We start from the raw sequence: 17,950 nt of genomic DNA on the forward strand, positions 1-17,950 counted from the left end.
CCTGTAGTATAAATTCGTGTCGCTATTAGGGACTTACCCCGATTGAAAAGCAGCCAAATTGATTAAATGGTTGGCAAAAAACTTGGGGACATAAGCCAGAGCAAAAATGGACACATTTCAAGAATTTAAACGCAATATTCCCTGATAGCTACCAGTCGGCTTCCATACTGCAAATGTATGTATGTACGTTGAACTTCGCCCGCGCCGTATGTAGACAAAAGTGCTAATCGGAGGTGCGGGGGGGGGGGGAACAACAAACTAGACGCAAAAAGCACAAAAAATCAAATGAAGTTCTTCTGGGGACAAACACGATGGTGCGTATGCAAGCTTTTTTTTTTGGATGCAGATTCACCGATGTGCATTCCGCCGTGAATCGATGTTTACCTCGGCCTCCAGTGTGGCCACCTTCTGCTGGAGGTTCGAAATCATGGCATCCTTCTGCTGCAGCTCCCACTGCAAGCGCTCCACCTGTCGCAATGCGCACAAAGACAAAGCGACATCGTCGCCGCCCGGGGTCACACTCAACCCCACCCCCTGCTCTTTGCACCTCACAAGTAACGACATCACATTTATCCCCACCTCGATTTTAAGACCGAAACAGCAGGAAGATTTTGCCACAGTTCTGGCCGTCGCCTGATGATGCTGGTTGTAATTACCGGCGAAACGTCACGATACTCGAATAGTAAATGTTGTGGGTTTACTCTCCGACACACAACCGGTGTGCTGTACTGATAACGAATTGGTGTGTGTTTTGTTTACGTGACAAGCCTTACTCTCTGTGTCAGGTGGTGGCGTGATCTAACCCTAAAAGAAAACTCTATAATGGGGTTACACGATTTGCATTTTTCACAATCAAGGTTCTAGGTTCAAGTTCGGGTTTATTTTGTTTATTGACCCAGGTGAGAGGTCTAAGAGACAAGGTGAGAGCCTCATTTGCAAGAGTATCATAATGCCCTTACACAACTGTTGTTACCGATTTAAAACATGTACATTTTTATTTTACTAAAGTCATAACAAAGCCAGCAACACATCCGAAAAAAATATTAAAATGTTTTTTGACTAAGCGGCATAGACTGGTGCTGCATTTCTCCATATTATTAATACAGTATTATTATAGGTGGTAACTATTAATGGATTACCATATATATTTAGAAAGTAAAATATAAACGCGTGAAATACAAGGACTGCATTTCTCTCACCTTTTCTAACACACCCTTTATTTTACGATCCTGGGAGATGATGATACCGTTGAGATGTCGGATTTTTTCGTGCAGGCAGGCCACCTCGCCTTCCAGCTGCTCGCACCTGCGAGAGCGTTCAATCAGAGGGCCGGACTAAATCAAAAGCGAATGCAAAGTCAACTATTTCAAGGCGACCAATGGGAAAGCCGTTTGGCGAGAGTCGAGCAATCGGCGCCATTGTATTCTGACGGTTGGCCAATCAGCGTGCAGGGAGTTTGACAGGAGGCCAATTGGGATAGATGACCTCAAGGACAACTGCATTTGAGCCAATTTAGAGCTCTATAAGTTTTAATATTTTCATTGTCAGTCCCCCAGATTCATCCCGCGTGTGCTGTCGGTGACATGTTCACGAGACGGAGAATCAATTCGGAACTCTTAGACAGCAAGCGCGACCCTTCATGTTAGAGAACAGCCCATGGAAGCAGACATCACAGGGCTACTTCTGAAATGGTTTGGTCAAATTTTAAACGTACGCCTGTTAACAAAACAAAATAAATGTTAGTAAAACACATAGTATGCCGTCATGATAATGGTGAAGGTGAGGACCTTGTGGCATTCGAGGGGAACGGCGAAATACCCCGTCGCGATCGCAAAGCGACGCGATGCGACGGGAAGCGGCCGAGACGCGCGTCATTCACGCGACGACCGGTGGGGATGAGCAAGCTGCTGCTATTGGCCAAGCGAAAGTTGGGGAGTTGTTTTACACTTGTGTAAAATACAGACAAATTTGAATTTGGAGATAATGGGCATCTTTTTTTTTAAGTTTCACGTTCATTGGAGGATACAAGAACCCGCGTGATAGCTTCACGGAAGCAGACAATCGGAGGAATTTGCCGCAACTTGTACCTCGCTTGCCACGTTACGAGCGCTCACCTCTTCTTCTCGCCCTGGCTGCCACTCGGCCGTGCCTGGATGAGTGACAGCTCAGACTCCACCTCCTCCTGCCGCCTGAGAAACAGCTCCCTCTCCTGTGAGTACACGCGCGCGCACAAAAAAGATCCCCCCCACCCCGCATCGCGTTGACAGACTGTTTTGCGGCAAGTGCTGTCAGCGAGCACCTATGAAGGCCGGCACTGTGGCACACGAGTGGGTGGGTGGCCAACACCACGCCCGGCCGTCCTTTGTCTCCCCAGTGGCGATGTTTACAAACTGCACCGGGTACTCAATTGAGACTGAGTAGACTTAGGGGAGGCACACACGCACGCAATCGACTCTTTTCTCACTCTGCAATGGGGCCACGCCAGGGCCGTGCCAGGCCAGCCCGTCGAAGATCAGAAAGTGCGAGGCTCTTTTTCCACCGCAGAGCCTGATCCGTGCCACCGACATCACAGGCAGTGAACAGGGTCGCCATAGGGTGCATGTGACGTGGTGACGCTGCGTCCCCACAGTGTGCCGACTGACGGTGTGCACGCAATGAGAAGTACAGTTGGCCTGGACCCTGGCCTTGCTTGGCTCTGAGCCAGATCAAGGTGTTTTGCGAAGCCAGCGTAGCCACGGTTTGGTTCTGGCTTGACACGGCTAACAGTGGAAAACCATCGGTACCACGAGATCCCTGCACCGGTTTGGCTCAGAATTGCCAGTGCCGTTTTGGCTAGCCAACACTGCATCACGCCCTTTCATATGCGTTTCTGCGGCCGTCTGGAATGCTCTTCTCCACAATATTTGGAAGCCACTGGAGCTATGCACTTTTAAATAACTTCGATACTTTTTGTGTTTACTTTGTTGTCCTTCACCTGGACCTCTGATTACCACGGTGGCCTACGTACGGTGGTGCGAAAGAAGCTCAATACACACACGCACAAATTATCCGAGGTTGGCCATCAAACGCAGCTCGCTGGGTTCATAATGCAATGTGCCTAACCACTACAGCGGCGGTTTGGTGACATATATGGGATGAATCGCACGTAGGGAGATTTCACGTACGTCCTGCAGGCCAGAGAGCAGCCTCTCCAGCTCACGGGATCTCCGCTGGCTCTCGGCCAGCGTCCGCTCGGTGTCCTCGCGTGCCTCGTCTGCCCGCTGGAGTCGCGCTTCGTACTCCATCTGCCGGGCCTGCGTAGTAGCAGCAGCGGCGCCACCGGGTTCAGGAGCGGGACACAATGCCCGCGCAGGACTCATCGGCGGCACGGGAGAGAGATCGATGCATTGGGGGTTTGGGGGAATCGGCAGCCCCAAGCAAACTCGGAAACTATACCAATGCAGTACAATTCTAGACATTCAGTAATTGATAATTATATCTGGCCAGAGTGGAAGAGTAGCCCAAGAAATACCCTCTCGAGCGGCTCGCTTCATCGAGTGGGTACCAACCATTCTGCCAGCGGTGGCATTCGCGCGCAATTGCAGGGCTGCACCTTAATAGGGGGCAGAGTCCCAGTTACATTTGTGGCTTAGAGGAGATTTGATCGTGTTTTATGAAAAAATATGAAAATCTTTATCTGTGATCACACATCCAAGACATTGCGAATATATCTAGATAACTGGGAGGATAACCAGAACGTTGCGAACGTTACGATGCGCCTCTACGAGGGCCAATGGCATCTGATGCCGATGACCTGCCGGGGGCCTTCATCTGCCTTAGATAACAACGCCACAATTGGCCAAGACGACATTAACAGCTGACAGGGGCAAAATCTGAGCCAACGTGGGCTCAACTGAACGTAACAGCCGGCATGTGCCCCGTTGCGTGAATCAAGAGTTTATCGTGGTTCTCAAGTTATCAGAATCATGGGTTCCCTGATATATATACGCACCGAAAAAAAAGCGTCAAAATATTAATACACTGCACCAGAAAATCGGCCACGTGTGTCCGGTGCTGGCTCTCCTGCTGCGTCAGTTGGGCGTAATATTCCCCGTAGAGGCGGCGCGTAGTCTCCCGAATCACGCTCTCGTTGGCTGCCTGGCACGCTTCCACCTGCCCACCGGCCACACAGAGACAGACGCACCGCACGTAGCCGTGAGGACAGACGCACCGCACGTATCCATTAGGATTATTATCCTTAGACGAATGCTATTAATGCCCGAAATACCTAGAGAATTCTCTCACTCCAAAAAGTCCCTCCTATCTTTATCACAATCTCATGCTGAAACTATCCATTCTTTATAATAATCTCACTTGCTATACCTTTAGACTCATCTCCTTGTTTGTTTATATATTAGTCCTACAGTAAAAAAGTTCATGTTTATGCAGCTCATTTTTGTAGTTTATAGTGCGATTTATCTGGGGGAAATCAGCCCGATCCAATTTTTTATTTAACGTTGTTTCGTGTCCGTGCGACATATTCAATTCCTTACGTGACAGAGTGTATTTGAATTTTGATTTAAAGCTTTCGTGACTGCAGGGATTCATATTCTTGGTTCTTTCGGTAAAGTCACGTAGAAGGGAAACAATAAAAGAATAAAAATATTTGCTTTTATTTTTTGTTCCGATTGCTGTTTACTTCACTGCCGTACTTTACCTTTTTTATTTTAAGTCATTTTGGTGAACCTGGTCACTCTTAGTATCGAGACTCATCCTGGTCTCCCGAGGCCTCACCTGGTTTACACAAAAATCAAACTTAAACTCGAACGTGGACAAAAGGCAACCGCATTTGGCCACTTTGGGCAGCGGGGTTGGCGCAGTGGGAACGCTTTGTGGCTCACAGCAAGAAGCTCCCGGTAAATGTTGGTGACGTGGGAAGTGAATGACAGTGGCCAGAACTTGTTCCAGAACCAGCAGCAGTTGTTTATTCAATTGTGTTAGCATTATTATTTTTTCTTTATTTCCAGGAAAGCCTCACCGAGTCTCAAGACTTTTTTTCAGGTGGGTCCTGCCAAGTTTTTGCAGTAGGAGGCCCAACGCCGCTGCTGCTGTGTGTAGTCCCAATTGAGTAAATTGAAAATACATTTTCAGCATTGGGACGTTTGGCCAACACCGATTACTCTGTGTGTTTATTTTAGCGATGCCAGGAAACGCAACCCGCAGGACAGCGTACAAACACCGCACAGAAATGCACCCCGAATCGAGAATGGAACCGAAGCACAGAAATAATTGTGTTAATTTAATTCAATGTAGTCGTTCACGATCCAAGCTTCAGAGATTGCTCTGCCCCCACCAAGGCCCCTCCAGCCTGAATGTGGGCACTGGCGCACATTGGGCACGAAGTCCGTCGTCAAAACACCGACCCCCTAGGTCGGAGTTTGACTTCCAAGTTTTTTGGGGGGGGAGTGGGCAGGGGTTCGCTTTGTCCCTCACATCAGTCATCGCCGGGGTGCACGTAATGAATATAAGTTTCATCATAATTGTAAACTACTGGAAATAAATGTATAAAGGTGTCCAGTTTGGGGTGGTGGGTGGGTGGGGGGGGGCACGTTGCCTCCTCATGCCCCCCCACCACCGCCCACCACACTCGGCCCGTGACCGACCCCCGGTCACGTGCAGCGGGCGCCCTCCAAGCGTCGCTCTCACCTGCAGCTGCAGGGTCTGACCGCGCCGCTGTGCGGTGCGCAGGCGCGCCTCGCACTCCTGCAGCTCCCGCAAGCCCCGGGCGTTGCTCTCGCTCAGGCTCCTCACCTCCTCCTGCAATCTGCAGTTGCCCAGGGTGGTGTCCGTGAGCGCTCGCTGAAAAGGCGATGGCGGGAGGGGGGGGAGGGCACGCATGCAGCGCATGTTTTGCTTCCCCCGCACCTCCGATTAGCACGGCTGGCTACGTACGGTGCGAAAGAAGTGCTTGTACGACGTACATGAATAGAAGGGCGACCCTGTATGTGGTCACCTCCGTCCATCTCTCTGGATCAGAAGGATGTCGCCACCTCGCTCATAATTGAGAACGAGCTGTGTGCAGCGCGTGTTTCCCCCCATGGTGTCTGTAAATGATCTACGTGTATACGGTTCCCGTGCAGGCACACGACGGAACCAACTGAAAAGCTCAGCAATTGCCTTAAGAAGAGGACAGCCCCCCCTCCCCCCCACGTGACAGCTCTACTGCGCCCCCTCTCACGTGACAACTCTACCGCCCCCACCCACGTGACAACTCTACTGCGCCCCCTCTCACGTGACAGCTCTACTGCCCCCCCCCCCCGTGACAGCTCTACTGCCCCCCCCGTGACAGCTCTACTGCCCCCGTCCCCCCACGTGACAGCTCTACTGCCCCCCCCCCACGTGACAGCTCTACTGCCCCCCCACGTGACAGCTCTACTGCCCCCCCATGACAGCTCTACTGCCCCCCCATGACAGCTCTACTGCCCCCCCCCCCCACGTGACAGCTCTACTGCCCCCCCCACGTGACAGCTCTACTGCCCCACCCCACGTGACAGCTCTACTGCCCCCCCTCACCACCATCTACGAGGAGCTGGAGCCGGGCCTGCTAGAGAAGAGTGGCCACTGCCATGCTGGCCTCTCCTCCCGCGTGCGGACTGCTGTGTGATCGGACGATGCATGGAAGCACAAAGCTTCAGGAGTGCCGGAGACTCGTGGGCTCTTGCTCCCCACCTGCAGGTCGATGGTGGTCTCCTGCAACGTGGAGTTGATGTTCAAGTATTCGTGCATCATCGAGTTCTTCTTAGAAAGCTCCGAGCTGAGATCCCGCTGATGCTCTTGGTTTACCTGGAGTGGCGCGAGTCACACACACAGACACACATGTACTCAAACGCAATGATCGTATGTATGTGCGCTCAACTTCTTTCGCACCGTAGGTTGCCAACCGTGCAAATCGGAGGTGCGGGAGAAGTATAACAAAGTACTCGCAAAAAGTAGCCACAAAGAAATGCGTTTTCACTCGAGATTTAAAAGTGCACAGCTCCAGCGGCTTCCCAATATTGGAAGAGCGTTCCAGACGGCCGCGGAAGCGCATCTGAAAGCGCCGTGCGATGCGGAGACCACCGCCGCCTTTGTTCGACGGCCAGCAGCCAAAAGCCCCGGCCGCCGCTGCTGCTGCTGCTACGAGGATGACCCCCGGAGTGTCGCGTGATGATGGTTCATGCTTCTTGGCGAGATCAGCGACGAATGCGGTTCATTTGTTGTTGTCATTTGTTGTGTACTGATTTTGTTTTTGCTGAAAATGCAGTACAGTACTGTTTTTTTAAATAAATTAATATATATTTTACATCTTTTTAAAAAATCTATTTTGTATGTGCTATCGCCACCGTACCTTGAGCTGATGTGATAGTTTGGTGATTTTCTGAGTCATGAGCTCACAATCGTGTGACACGTGTCCCCTTGCTTGTTCAAGCGATGCCCTCGCCTAACAAAAGGACACAGACGTAACCCCCCAGCTTAGGAAACCTTGATAAACACGCTTACAAGGATCTTCATACGTCAGCGTGCATTCATGCGATGAATCACAGCGACTGGTCTCAAGCGCGGTCATTGTCGACCGGCATTCCTCACTCGTGCTTAAAGTGCTTTAGTTTAAAAGTACAACTTAATAATACTGTAAGGACAACACGAAATCATGTTAAAACAAAAAATGCGTAACAAACTGCACGTGTCTCTCTCAGTGCACGCATGCCATGTAATATCCAAGCTCACACACTAGGTGTCAGTGTGCGTCTTTCATTTGATTAATTCCTCCCCCCACCACCAATGACACAAGTATTCAACGTGGACTCGGGACGACAGAGCACGTGTATACATCACGCTGTGTACACGAGTGCGTGCAGTTTAAACATTTAGAAGACACACAGTTGCGGCAAACGTTGAATGTCTCTCTCTCTCTATTCCAATATGGAAATGGGTGGAGGCGCAGCTCGGCAATGTCCTGCTCACACCACTGCTGGTGGAAGGCCCTCTCCACTCGGGTGAGGTCAAGAGAGAGCTCCTATAAAGAGTAATTGGGCCCTAATATTCTACGCTCGCCAGATGTCTTTGGAAGAAGCGGGAGTGTCCACACATTACCCCACAACACACAAAAGCTCCTGATCAGAACATCAGCAAGATTACTGACGAGGTGGGGCCATTTGATCGCTCCCCTGGTGTTTGCTCATCATCACAATCCATGGGCAGATAGCCCGGAGGTGTCCACTGCACATTTCGTCATTTGTTCTTTCCGCTTTCCTCTCTGTCTTGTAGTGTCACCATGCTCAAGTAGTGTCCACATCTCTCTGGCGCCAATCTCTCTTGTCGTTGTCAAGTCATTCTCTGTTGGGTCTTCCTCTCCGATTTCAATTTTTTTCAAACAACAACAACAACACACCTTTAATGTTCCTGTTGTTGGCTCGCTAGGACAGGATTAAACCAACTCGAGCCAATACCTCCACGTCAGTACTGGATTATCCTAGTAGCAAAAGTAGCTACATATGCTACAGGCCCCGCACTTTCAAGGGCTTCGCGCTAAATGCTTTCAAGCTATCAATTCCAGTTCAGTGATTCTGCACTTGCTTTATTACTATAGTACTATACTGCCTTCAACTTTTATGAACGACTGGGTGTATAAGGTGAGCGATTTGTCGTATTATCTGTCTGTATAGCAAATTAAAGAATACAATTACTTTACTATACAAGTAAAAAAAAATTGTGCTTTAATATTTACGTGTTTTTTTTTATTTAGGGCCCTTTTATAGCATATGCTGCAGGCCCCGCACGAGCTTAATCCGACACTTGCTCCACGTACATTGGGCTCGACGGCGAGCACTGGCTGTACGTGTACAGGTAAAGGACGGGGCATCACGTGACGCGCCACCTCGTGGTCGGTGCGAGTCTCCGTCCGCAGCGGCGACACTGCCAGACGTGCACGCATCTGCTGCCCATGCCCGGCGCTCGATCCCACGCTCGATCCCACGCTCGATCCTGCAGCTGTCTCCGGGGCAGCGGCGCACGCCGCAGTCTGTGGGATGAACACGACAGCCACGACTCTACCTGGGCCCCTACAGCTCCGCTCGGTTGCAAATTGTCGATGGGGGGCAATCTCCCCCACGACCCACGTCCGAGAGAAACTCCCGAAATTTATATTTTATGTACATTTGCCAGAGAAAATATAATGAACGTTTTTGTTTGGGTGGTTATGAATGTAGGGCCCTATTTCTATATCTATGTCACGTGTCATCAGTGGCGGCGGCTCATGAGCCAGGCCCCATGGAGTGGTTGGCACAGTCGGCTACGTACGGTGCGAAATAATTTTAACAGACTCTACATACAAGTCAAAATCTAAGCGTCAAAAAAACCCCCATTGATACACGTGGGGTCGGTCATGGGAAACAGCCAACTGCTTCCCTCCCCCTTCATCCTTCCCCCCCCCCCCGGCTTTTGGTGACCCCCGCAACGATGTATGCACCCAGCGGCCGCCACTCTGCGTAGTAAGTTACCGTTAGCTGGGAGGATGAGGATGAGGCTGCTGCTGCTGCTGCTGCATGGGAGCCCAGGGGGAGCTGGTCCCGACGGTCACACTCCACGGAGCGCAGCTCCCGCTCAGCGGAGGCGGCTGACTTCTGCGCATACCCGAACAACGGCGGGCCCCCCCCCCCGCCCCCCAAAATCGTTTGTCTCGGCCAAAAGCGACGGCCGACAATCTGGGCGACCAATCCAATCGACGAGTCAAAAAGTAACGACGAGCGAGTATCGAGAGAGAACAGAAAACGCGCTGAGAGAATTTGCAACAGGCAGGCGGGGAGTCGGGCGGGGGGTGGGGTGGTACGAGGCATGGAAAGTGAATTCCTGACGATGGGCGATTGTTGCAGTCCCTGGTGAAACTTCGCCAGGTTTTTTTGTGTGCTCCCAAAAAAATCGAGATAAAAAAACTCATTTCGTTCGAACTGCTTTTGCGTTGTGTTTGCTGTCCCCCACCCACCCACCCTCTGCCGCACCTCGGATAAGTGCGGTTGGGTACGTACGGTGCGAAAGAAGTCCTACGTGCCGCACGTACATGCTCGTGCCGGGTTTTGTGCCGAGCGTTATTTATGAGTCTCCCATTGTTGCTGCTGCTGCTCGTTAGATATTTACAGGCAACTAAAAGAGACGGTATTTGGTTACATGTCGAGGAGAGCGCTCGCACTTTGTCTTGGGAGTTTGTGAATTTGCTTGACCAATATATCCTGCGGGTGGCAAAGTGCTGAAAAGCTACGAACATGGGTGGGCGTGGTGACTGTGCAAGGCTAGAATGTGCTTTAAACTTGTATACACAACACCGTGTTAAACACAGAGTATAATTGATATACTGTACAGTAACAACAATGGGTTATTTGTGAAACTGCGTTTAGCAGTGGCGTATAAAGCACCAATATTTTAAAAAAATTTAACACATGAATCATAACACGGCCCATAAAGAGATAACGTATAACAGGTGGCGTTTTAGGGGCAATGGTCATTCTTTCATGTCACAAAAATAGCAATCAATAAAAAGAATAGCTATGGGTTGATAATAACAATAAGCGTTTCTAGCCTTTTGTAAATCTATCGCTGGACTACCCCAGGTCAATTGCATGTATGCATGTTGAATTTATTTCATAACGTACGTAGCCAACCGTGCTAATCTGAGTTGCGGGGGCATGTTCGACCAGAATACACCATGCTGGTTAGCGTTGGCTGCTGAAAAGGCTGCCTCTAATTGGCTTGGATATCATTCGCCACTGATGTTAGCCGTGGCGAGGAATCATAATGAGTCCACTGGGTTTGTAACGCGATGTGGGACTAACCCACCGCGCCACTGCTGGACCCCAACTAGTCTATTATTGCGCATGATGGCAGCGATATGTTCAGGGGCTAAATGTCAACGTCGAGGCCCGCTGCTGGCCACAAGGAGAGGGCTTCAGAAGAGAGTTTGTGTCGTTTTGCTGTCCCTCCTACTCCGTTGAAGAAGCGCAGACTACTACAGTGGTTTACTGTGCGGTCCATAGTTTGGGTTGCATGGCCACAATCGGAATGCTGTGGCTTGTCTTAAATTTTCCATTCATGAAGGAGGTGATGTAAGCATTGGCCTGGTGATGTTCTGATGCTACGAGTAGTCAGCAAAATAATACATATTTAGCTCACATTTTAGTTTAACGTATTACAATAAAAAACCCACCACGAGGTTTACAGGCAAATTTGCCCCCAAAAATGACATCCAACTTAGTTAAGCTATGACGACTCTGACCATGGCCGTGGTTACCCTAACCCCCTATGTCTCATAGGCCCTGTAATATAGCAATCGCGGATTTGCCTACCGTGACCTTTTCCAGGAACCTAACCCCTCCGCGGTTGGCGAGAGAATGCTGTGTTTCTTACTCAGCCCGTGGGCTGAGTGTCTGACGACAACGCCGATGAGAGAGTCCAGTTGACAGTCTGAAAACAACACCGCGGCCCGGCTACGCAGCAGCGCGTTGAATTACGCAACCACCGTTACCCTGTGCGGCATGTGCCCACTACTGCTCATTCCACGCACACTCCAGTGCTGGGGCCCGCAAGTCTGAGCTCGCGTACAAGCGAAGCCGGCAAGTTCCACACGTGCTTCTCCAAAAAAAAAAACAGCATCGGTGGAACAATTTTCAAATGCTTTTATCGATTATAAGTGCAACGAACGCACAGCACTTGACGTGTCTCGACCACAGCTGCCTGCCCGCCGCACGTTATCGGAATCTGAATGTTTATTTATACTGGAGGAATCCGATGAGCTATAAAGCCTTTTGTTCACAGGTGTACAGTAGGGGCGGGTAAGAAAGTTACAACAGCAAACGAGACAAACAACATGACAGCAGTGCAAAGTACAAGGTAAACAAATCACCACCCAAGCACATCGAAATAAAACTAAGCCGTCCCAATCCTAACACGGAAAATAGCGTAAAAGAAGAATGCATACCTCTAGAGTGATACATAGCCTCATGTACTGTAACTGGTTTGGAGGTTTGGCATGTCGCTTCTTGGCAATACGTCTCGAGACGTCGTGCGCTTTAATTGCTTTAGTTCAACAGTGAATTTGAGCAACAGGGCGTGCTTATGATTTAAAAGGGTGTAGGTGTTTGACGACAGACAGTCAATTCAAGTATTGCAGCTATGTCGAACACCCCAGCCCTCAAGGGCATTGCACATACTTTAGCTGCGGACTTCACGGCTCATTTTCGACGTAACAACAATCACGCATGACCTGTGGCCGCTGTGAAAATATCGGCTTTGGTGTGATTTACATAAAACAGCAATGCACGTCATTTGCTTACGTGACGGACTGTAACGATGTTTGGAACGACTAATTGATGTTTCACGTGAAGTGTCGTGTACTGCACATTTTCAGAATGTAAATTCTACATATCTATTTAGACACATACAAGACAAATAAAGACTGTTGGGGCAAGTGCTGTTAATGAGCACCTATGAACGCTGGCACGGCACACGAGGGGGTGGGTGGCAAGCACTATGCTCGGTCGCCTTTGCCTCCCCAGTGGCGATGTTTACACACCGCACCAGGAACTCATTTGAGGCTGAGTCTACCTAGGGGAGGGCCCAGGACCGGTTTAGATAATCGTCACTGGTGGTTGGTGTTGGCCGTGAGCAGGAATTGAACGCGGGCCGCCGGGGTTGTAATCGCCTCGCGCTAACCGCTACACTACCGCTCCCCACATACAAATACACAAAATATACACAGACAAATACACAAAATATACACAATGTACAAAAACAAAAGACCACGCCAAAGGCACGTGACATTTCCACCACTGATTTAGGGCTACCAGCAAAGACGAGTGCTGCTGTTGCTGCTCCATGTTTATCGGAGCCGGGGAACAACTTGGATTTTGACTAATAAATAAAACACTCATGAAGCGGACGACTCGTACATCGTTTCCCTACGTGCCACTTTCCGTGCCACAACATATTTCTCGTGACACGACGTGCCGTTTAATCTACGCACCTACACAGAAATTCAGTAATTGGCATAATAATCCTTTTTACGATAATTAACATTTCGATAAATTTAGTTTTCTTTTAACTGCAGATCTCAATGTAGGCTTGCAGACGAACACAAGTGGCTGGTTTGGTTACTTGGTAAGGCTTGCACTTTGCCCAGGGGAAAGAACTGGAGGTCTCCACTTCAACCACTGTAAAATGAGTTACGCAAAAACTCGTTTATAAATCAAAACCATCGTTGACTGTAACTGCCTCGCACGTTTTTGTCTTGGGTGCTTGTCTCCTTTCCATTGTTTATCGCATTTATATCCGGATAGCTGTGCCAACATTCATCAATGCGCAGTTATCAAAGTGAGATCATTGTTACTATTATTATGATAATAAATTATTAAGTGCTATAATACAAAACTATGCAAACTTGCTTATTCCTTTCATGTTCTTCCGTGTGATTGAGTTAATTAGTGACTCTAAAGCATGGGGCTTAGTCCTTCACCCGCTGCCGTTGGCTTATCGGGCGTGGCGTTGGAAATGAACCCTAAAACGGATGGTTGCGGGTAAAATATAACATTTTGACGCAAATTGGAATTAACGTTGTGCTCCATGCTTATTCCTGTGAACTGCTACGAGATAAATATGACAGTCTATACCTTCCCCATTGAGTGCGAGCGTTCTTGAAATGTACTTTGCAAAGAAGACCTACATCTCTCGCGAGCGTACTTCTTGATGGCAGGCGTCACAGCCAACGGCGTAGCTCACACACCACGAGCACCACGTGGCTTTGGGATCGAGGTTGTTTGAGACGGAAAAGAGCACTGCGGGTTAATGCGCCACTTGGAGCATTCGTGTGGGCTACAGCAGTTGGATCACACTCTCATTTCGTCTGCCCGGAGCCGAGTCGGGGCTCCGTGATCGAGTCAACTGGGTTGTTTTTTCTTCCCCCCGGGAGACTGCGGTAATGCAACTCACGTGACTCCTGAACCACACCCGTCGACCTTGGCGAAGGCTGCACATCTGATGCACGCAAGTGGCTATCTTGAGAGAGCACATAGCCTGAGGTAGGCAAATGTGTTTATATTGTTGCACTCTTAAAACCTTTCTTTACATTTGCGCGAGGCCGCATTCAAATGTACTTCAATTAATTACGTAGCATTTGAGCTGTAAAATACTCTGCGTGAGTAAACACTAACTTATAAACCATGTAATTATGCAATGCATTTGTGGGAGAAGCACAGAGCGAGTGGCATGCACTCCTTTCCATGAACGTTTGCACAGCACCTAGGATTCAACTCACGAGCGAGCGGCGTGGACTCTGGTGTTGTGTAAACTTCCCCCGCTGGTAATGTTCCACTTGACCCCCCCCCCCCGCCATTCGTGAGCGCATCCTGGTGCCAGTTTGCTGGGAGGATTGATTTCCACTTGCAGATGGAGACAATCCTCGTTCTGAGCGGGGATTTCTCCACAGTGGCTGGAGGCCTACGTCATGTCTCCTGCTGAGACTGTAAGGTCCTCGTGCTGAGCAAAGCGGAAGCACCGTGACATTTTGGGAGGCTGCTGAATCCACAAAACATGATTCGGTGGTGTAACGATTCGCCGGCGGTGACCCTGTGGGGAGGCCTTTATCCAGCAGCCGATAGACAAAGCCAAAGTGATCTCTTGTTCAAATGAGCATTGAGGCAGTGCTCATCTTCTGTTTACAGCCCTGAGCCAGTGGTGGAAATTCCACATTCCCATGATGGAGGCCAGGCTATCCGTAGGACAAGCGCTGTTGAATTCCCCACAAAGTGTTACGTGATTTTATTGACCCTCTGAAGGATTGATGGGCTGAGCCAACTCCAGCTAGGATTTGAACGCGCAACCTTCCCATCGGGAGCTGCTCACATTCCCCCTGAGCCACCCTGAAGGTTGTACAGTGGCTGGCGATGATAACGATGATGATGATGCATTCTTTCCTAACCACGCACGGAAACAGGGACGCTCACGTCAAATGAACTGACCTTGTAGAGTGAAAGTCTCTTCACTTCTCTCGAACACCTGCGACGAGAAAATAAAAGAAAAAAGATCGGCATTTACCAATCATTTACTTTGTATTCAATAATGTACTCTGTGTTCAGTCCTGTATTTGGTTTTGTAAGAAGTTCAAAGTGCAACAACGCATGACCGTACTTTGCGTTGAAGTGCCACACTTGGTTCAAGTTCAAACCCAATTAACCGAGCAACATTTGTTAAAATACATTATATAAAAACTCGATTTGCGGTGGCACTGTATTGTAATGCTGAGTTGATCGTGAATATTTGATCATTCCTGTAAGGCTGCCGATGCGCCAACGACCAAGACGGACCATTGCCCCCTCATTTCCGCACAAACGAAGCTCTCTAGCAACATCCTTGCATCCAAATCACATTCACATTTTAAAAGTATAGTCTGGCATGCAAGATACACTCATCAGGCATGCATACATTTATTCTGTTTAAGCTTTGAACACGTTGGCGACTTTTATATTTTTTATGAAAAAAAAACATTTAACGTCGTAGTAGTATTTAAAATATATATATACTACTTTACCTCTAAGGGACACAAAGTCACATAAATGCGTGCGTCTTAAAACAGCGCGCCGGTTCGAAACCTAACCTCCCGATGCTGCCGTTCTCCGCGAGGCTGTAAGACTGCACGTAGTAAAACAGAACCATGACTACTACTCAGCTCGGGGTGAGCGATCTTCGGAGCTGTGAGCAGCCGCGCACACAAGCGGACTCGAGACGCCACAAACGGCCGCGGTGCTGAAATGAATCGAGGCGCCGTCATCATTGCGCTTACAATAACCCGACAGCCGAGCTGCGTCGTTACTTATTTAGAGCGGGCAGAGTTTTCCCCCATCAACGGTAGAGTGACGGGGCCGCTCGTTGCGTTCAACCGGATCGTGCGTGGGGACAGCAGCGGGCGCAAAGCGCACCACGTTTACACTTTCGCCGAGAGAGAAATGACGAAGCCTCACACGATCGAGGCCTGCCAGAGGTGTGCCCCAATGTTATTGTTCCACACACGCGAAACGTCCGACGCGTCTGTGCGTAGCGATTGATGCGCAATAAAAAAAGAGATACGCACGAGCATTCAGTCATGGGGATTGTATGGTTCATGATACAGTACTGGCAGGAAAAATAAACTATTTTTCAAGTTAGAGAGGTGAAGGTTGGGGGAGATTAATATACGTTTTACTTTGTGTCTGTTTTTATGTATCCACGTGCTAGTGTGTGTGTGTCTGGTAGTGCATCTGCCAGTCATCTCAGTCAACCCGTGGCACCTCTATCGTCAAGTGACCTCCTGCAAGCGGGCGTTCGACACTTCGCGTGCCCTTAAAGTGCACATAGTCTGGTACAAGCGACGTGGTGACATCACCGCCACTTAGTGGCGATTGGCGGTTGTTGTTTAGGAGTTTCAATTCAGGGTTGAGGATAGACTCAGTCCAGTGACCACCCCTCCAGGTTTTTGATTGAAAGAGTCCACCGCAGCACTCGTTCTATGCATAAAGCATTGGGGGGGGGGGGGGGGGATTAGCACTGCCAGACGCTCGCCTGAGCACCGAGATACCGACTTTCATTCTGACTAAAACCCTGAACGTGGCGGATGATGCCACGGTGAAACGGCCATCAGCACGGTCGCCACCAAGCCCGGCTTGCGTCGACTCAAAGGTCTGACTCGCAGAGTGGCTCGGCGATTTGTGCATCGAATCGCCAACCCGTGCCGTCTGTTATGAAGCAAGGTGGCTTTGAAAAGGCCCTGGCCCCCTTAAGTATGGCAGGACCCCCAGGGCTATCAAGACGAGTACGCAATACCAAGCACAACCTGCTGCAGTCCCATTGGCGTGGATTTTAAACGTTCTACATTTAAGATGCGGTATTATGAGGTAATGATGCACTTTCGACTGTCAAGGAAATAATCAAACCGGTGCGTCAAGGGCAACCAGGTGACAGCCCATTGAGACATCGCATAGCACGTGTTTATAAGATTCAGAAAGCATTATTGATGGGCTAATACAGGCATCATTGTCATCATCAGCCATCGTCTATCCACTGCTCGATGAAGACCTTACTCTTCCATCACCGTCCCTCATAGACCTTTGATGTCACAATCAATCTCACTCATACGTATCAAATCCCCTCATCACTTCATCCCCGTGGTGGTCATCTCGTTGGGTGTTTTCCGTCCTTTGGCTGCCATTCCATCACCAGTCTCGTTCACCGGTCCTTCTTGTACTGTGTTCTGTCCAAGCCCGCTTACTTTCCTGAACATTCTATACGATGTCCCCGATTCGCATTGATCCCCGATTTCCTCTTTTCTGTCTCTCAGTGTAATACCAAGCATGCACCTCTCCATGCTTCTTCGCGGACTTTTCATTTTCTGTTCTATAGTATATATATCAGTGTCCACGTTACTAATCGATATATCATATATATGTATGTTGAACTTCTTTAGTACCGTACTTAGCCAACCACGCTATCATATCGGGTAATATGTAATGATTGAACGCGGCGGGATCGGGATCAAACTGATGAAATTAAGAGCAGAATAAAAAACAGGGCGGAGTGCTTTTGTAAAAATGAACAACATCAGGAAAAGCAACCAACCGGTGTGGCTGAAGAAGAAGAAAGTTTTCAATCAGCGCATAAAACAATATTTAAAGAGCCAATGGATGTAAACCAAGACACCGTGACGATCGTCCATAGTGTTCCTGGAGATTCGGTTGCACTTTGAAATCTTGTGAATCCAAACCGCATTGCGTCGCGAGACGCCTCGTGTCCACTTGGGTCAAGTGTTCTTTTTTTATACCCACTGTTGGACAAAGGCAGAGCAATTACCAACGCCTTGCACCTGGCTTTCCCTCCAACTGGTGTCGCGCAGGTGGGATTGCGATGGAGCGGATTGGAT

General features: G+C 49.3%; 1 protein-coding gene across 2 annotated transcripts in view; it reads right to left on the bottom strand.

The window, feature by feature from the left end:
* Positions 1–17,950, bottom strand: part of LOC116942216 (uncharacterized) — a 33,261-nt gene that overhangs the window by 5,218 nt on the left and 10,093 nt on the right. Inside the window, exons 6-16 of one of the 2 annotated variants that reach the window (XM_032953917.2) lie at positions 15,021–15,057; positions 9,519–9,641; positions 8,897–9,040; positions 7,367–7,459; positions 6,709–6,822; positions 5,686–5,838; positions 4,027–4,152; positions 3,165–3,293; positions 2,115–2,209; positions 1,200–1,305; positions 385–468 (exon numbers count right to left, since the gene is read on the bottom strand). In XM_032953917.2, the coding sequence (XP_032809808.2) occupies positions 385–468; positions 1,200–1,305; positions 2,115–2,209; positions 3,165–3,293; positions 4,027–4,152; positions 5,686–5,838; positions 6,709–6,822; positions 7,367–7,459; positions 8,897–9,040; positions 9,519–9,641; positions 15,021–15,057 (1,204 nt within the window). Of the gene's footprint in view, positions 1–384; positions 469–1,199; positions 1,306–2,114; positions 2,210–3,164; positions 3,294–4,026; positions 4,153–5,685; positions 5,839–6,708; positions 6,823–7,366; positions 7,460–8,827; positions 9,041–9,518; positions 9,642–15,020; positions 15,058–17,950 lie in introns of both variants that reach the window. The other variant, XM_032953916.2, reaches the window with a different exon arrangement.

Source organism: Petromyzon marinus, chromosome 13 (genome assembly GCF_048934315.1).
Source record: "Petromyzon marinus isolate PM22_M1 ecotype Great Lakes invasive population chromosome 13, UKy_Petmar_22M1.pri1.0, whole genome shotgun sequence".
Taxonomy (NCBI): domain Eukaryota; kingdom Metazoa; phylum Chordata; class Hyperoartia; order Petromyzontiformes; family Petromyzontidae; genus Petromyzon; species Petromyzon marinus.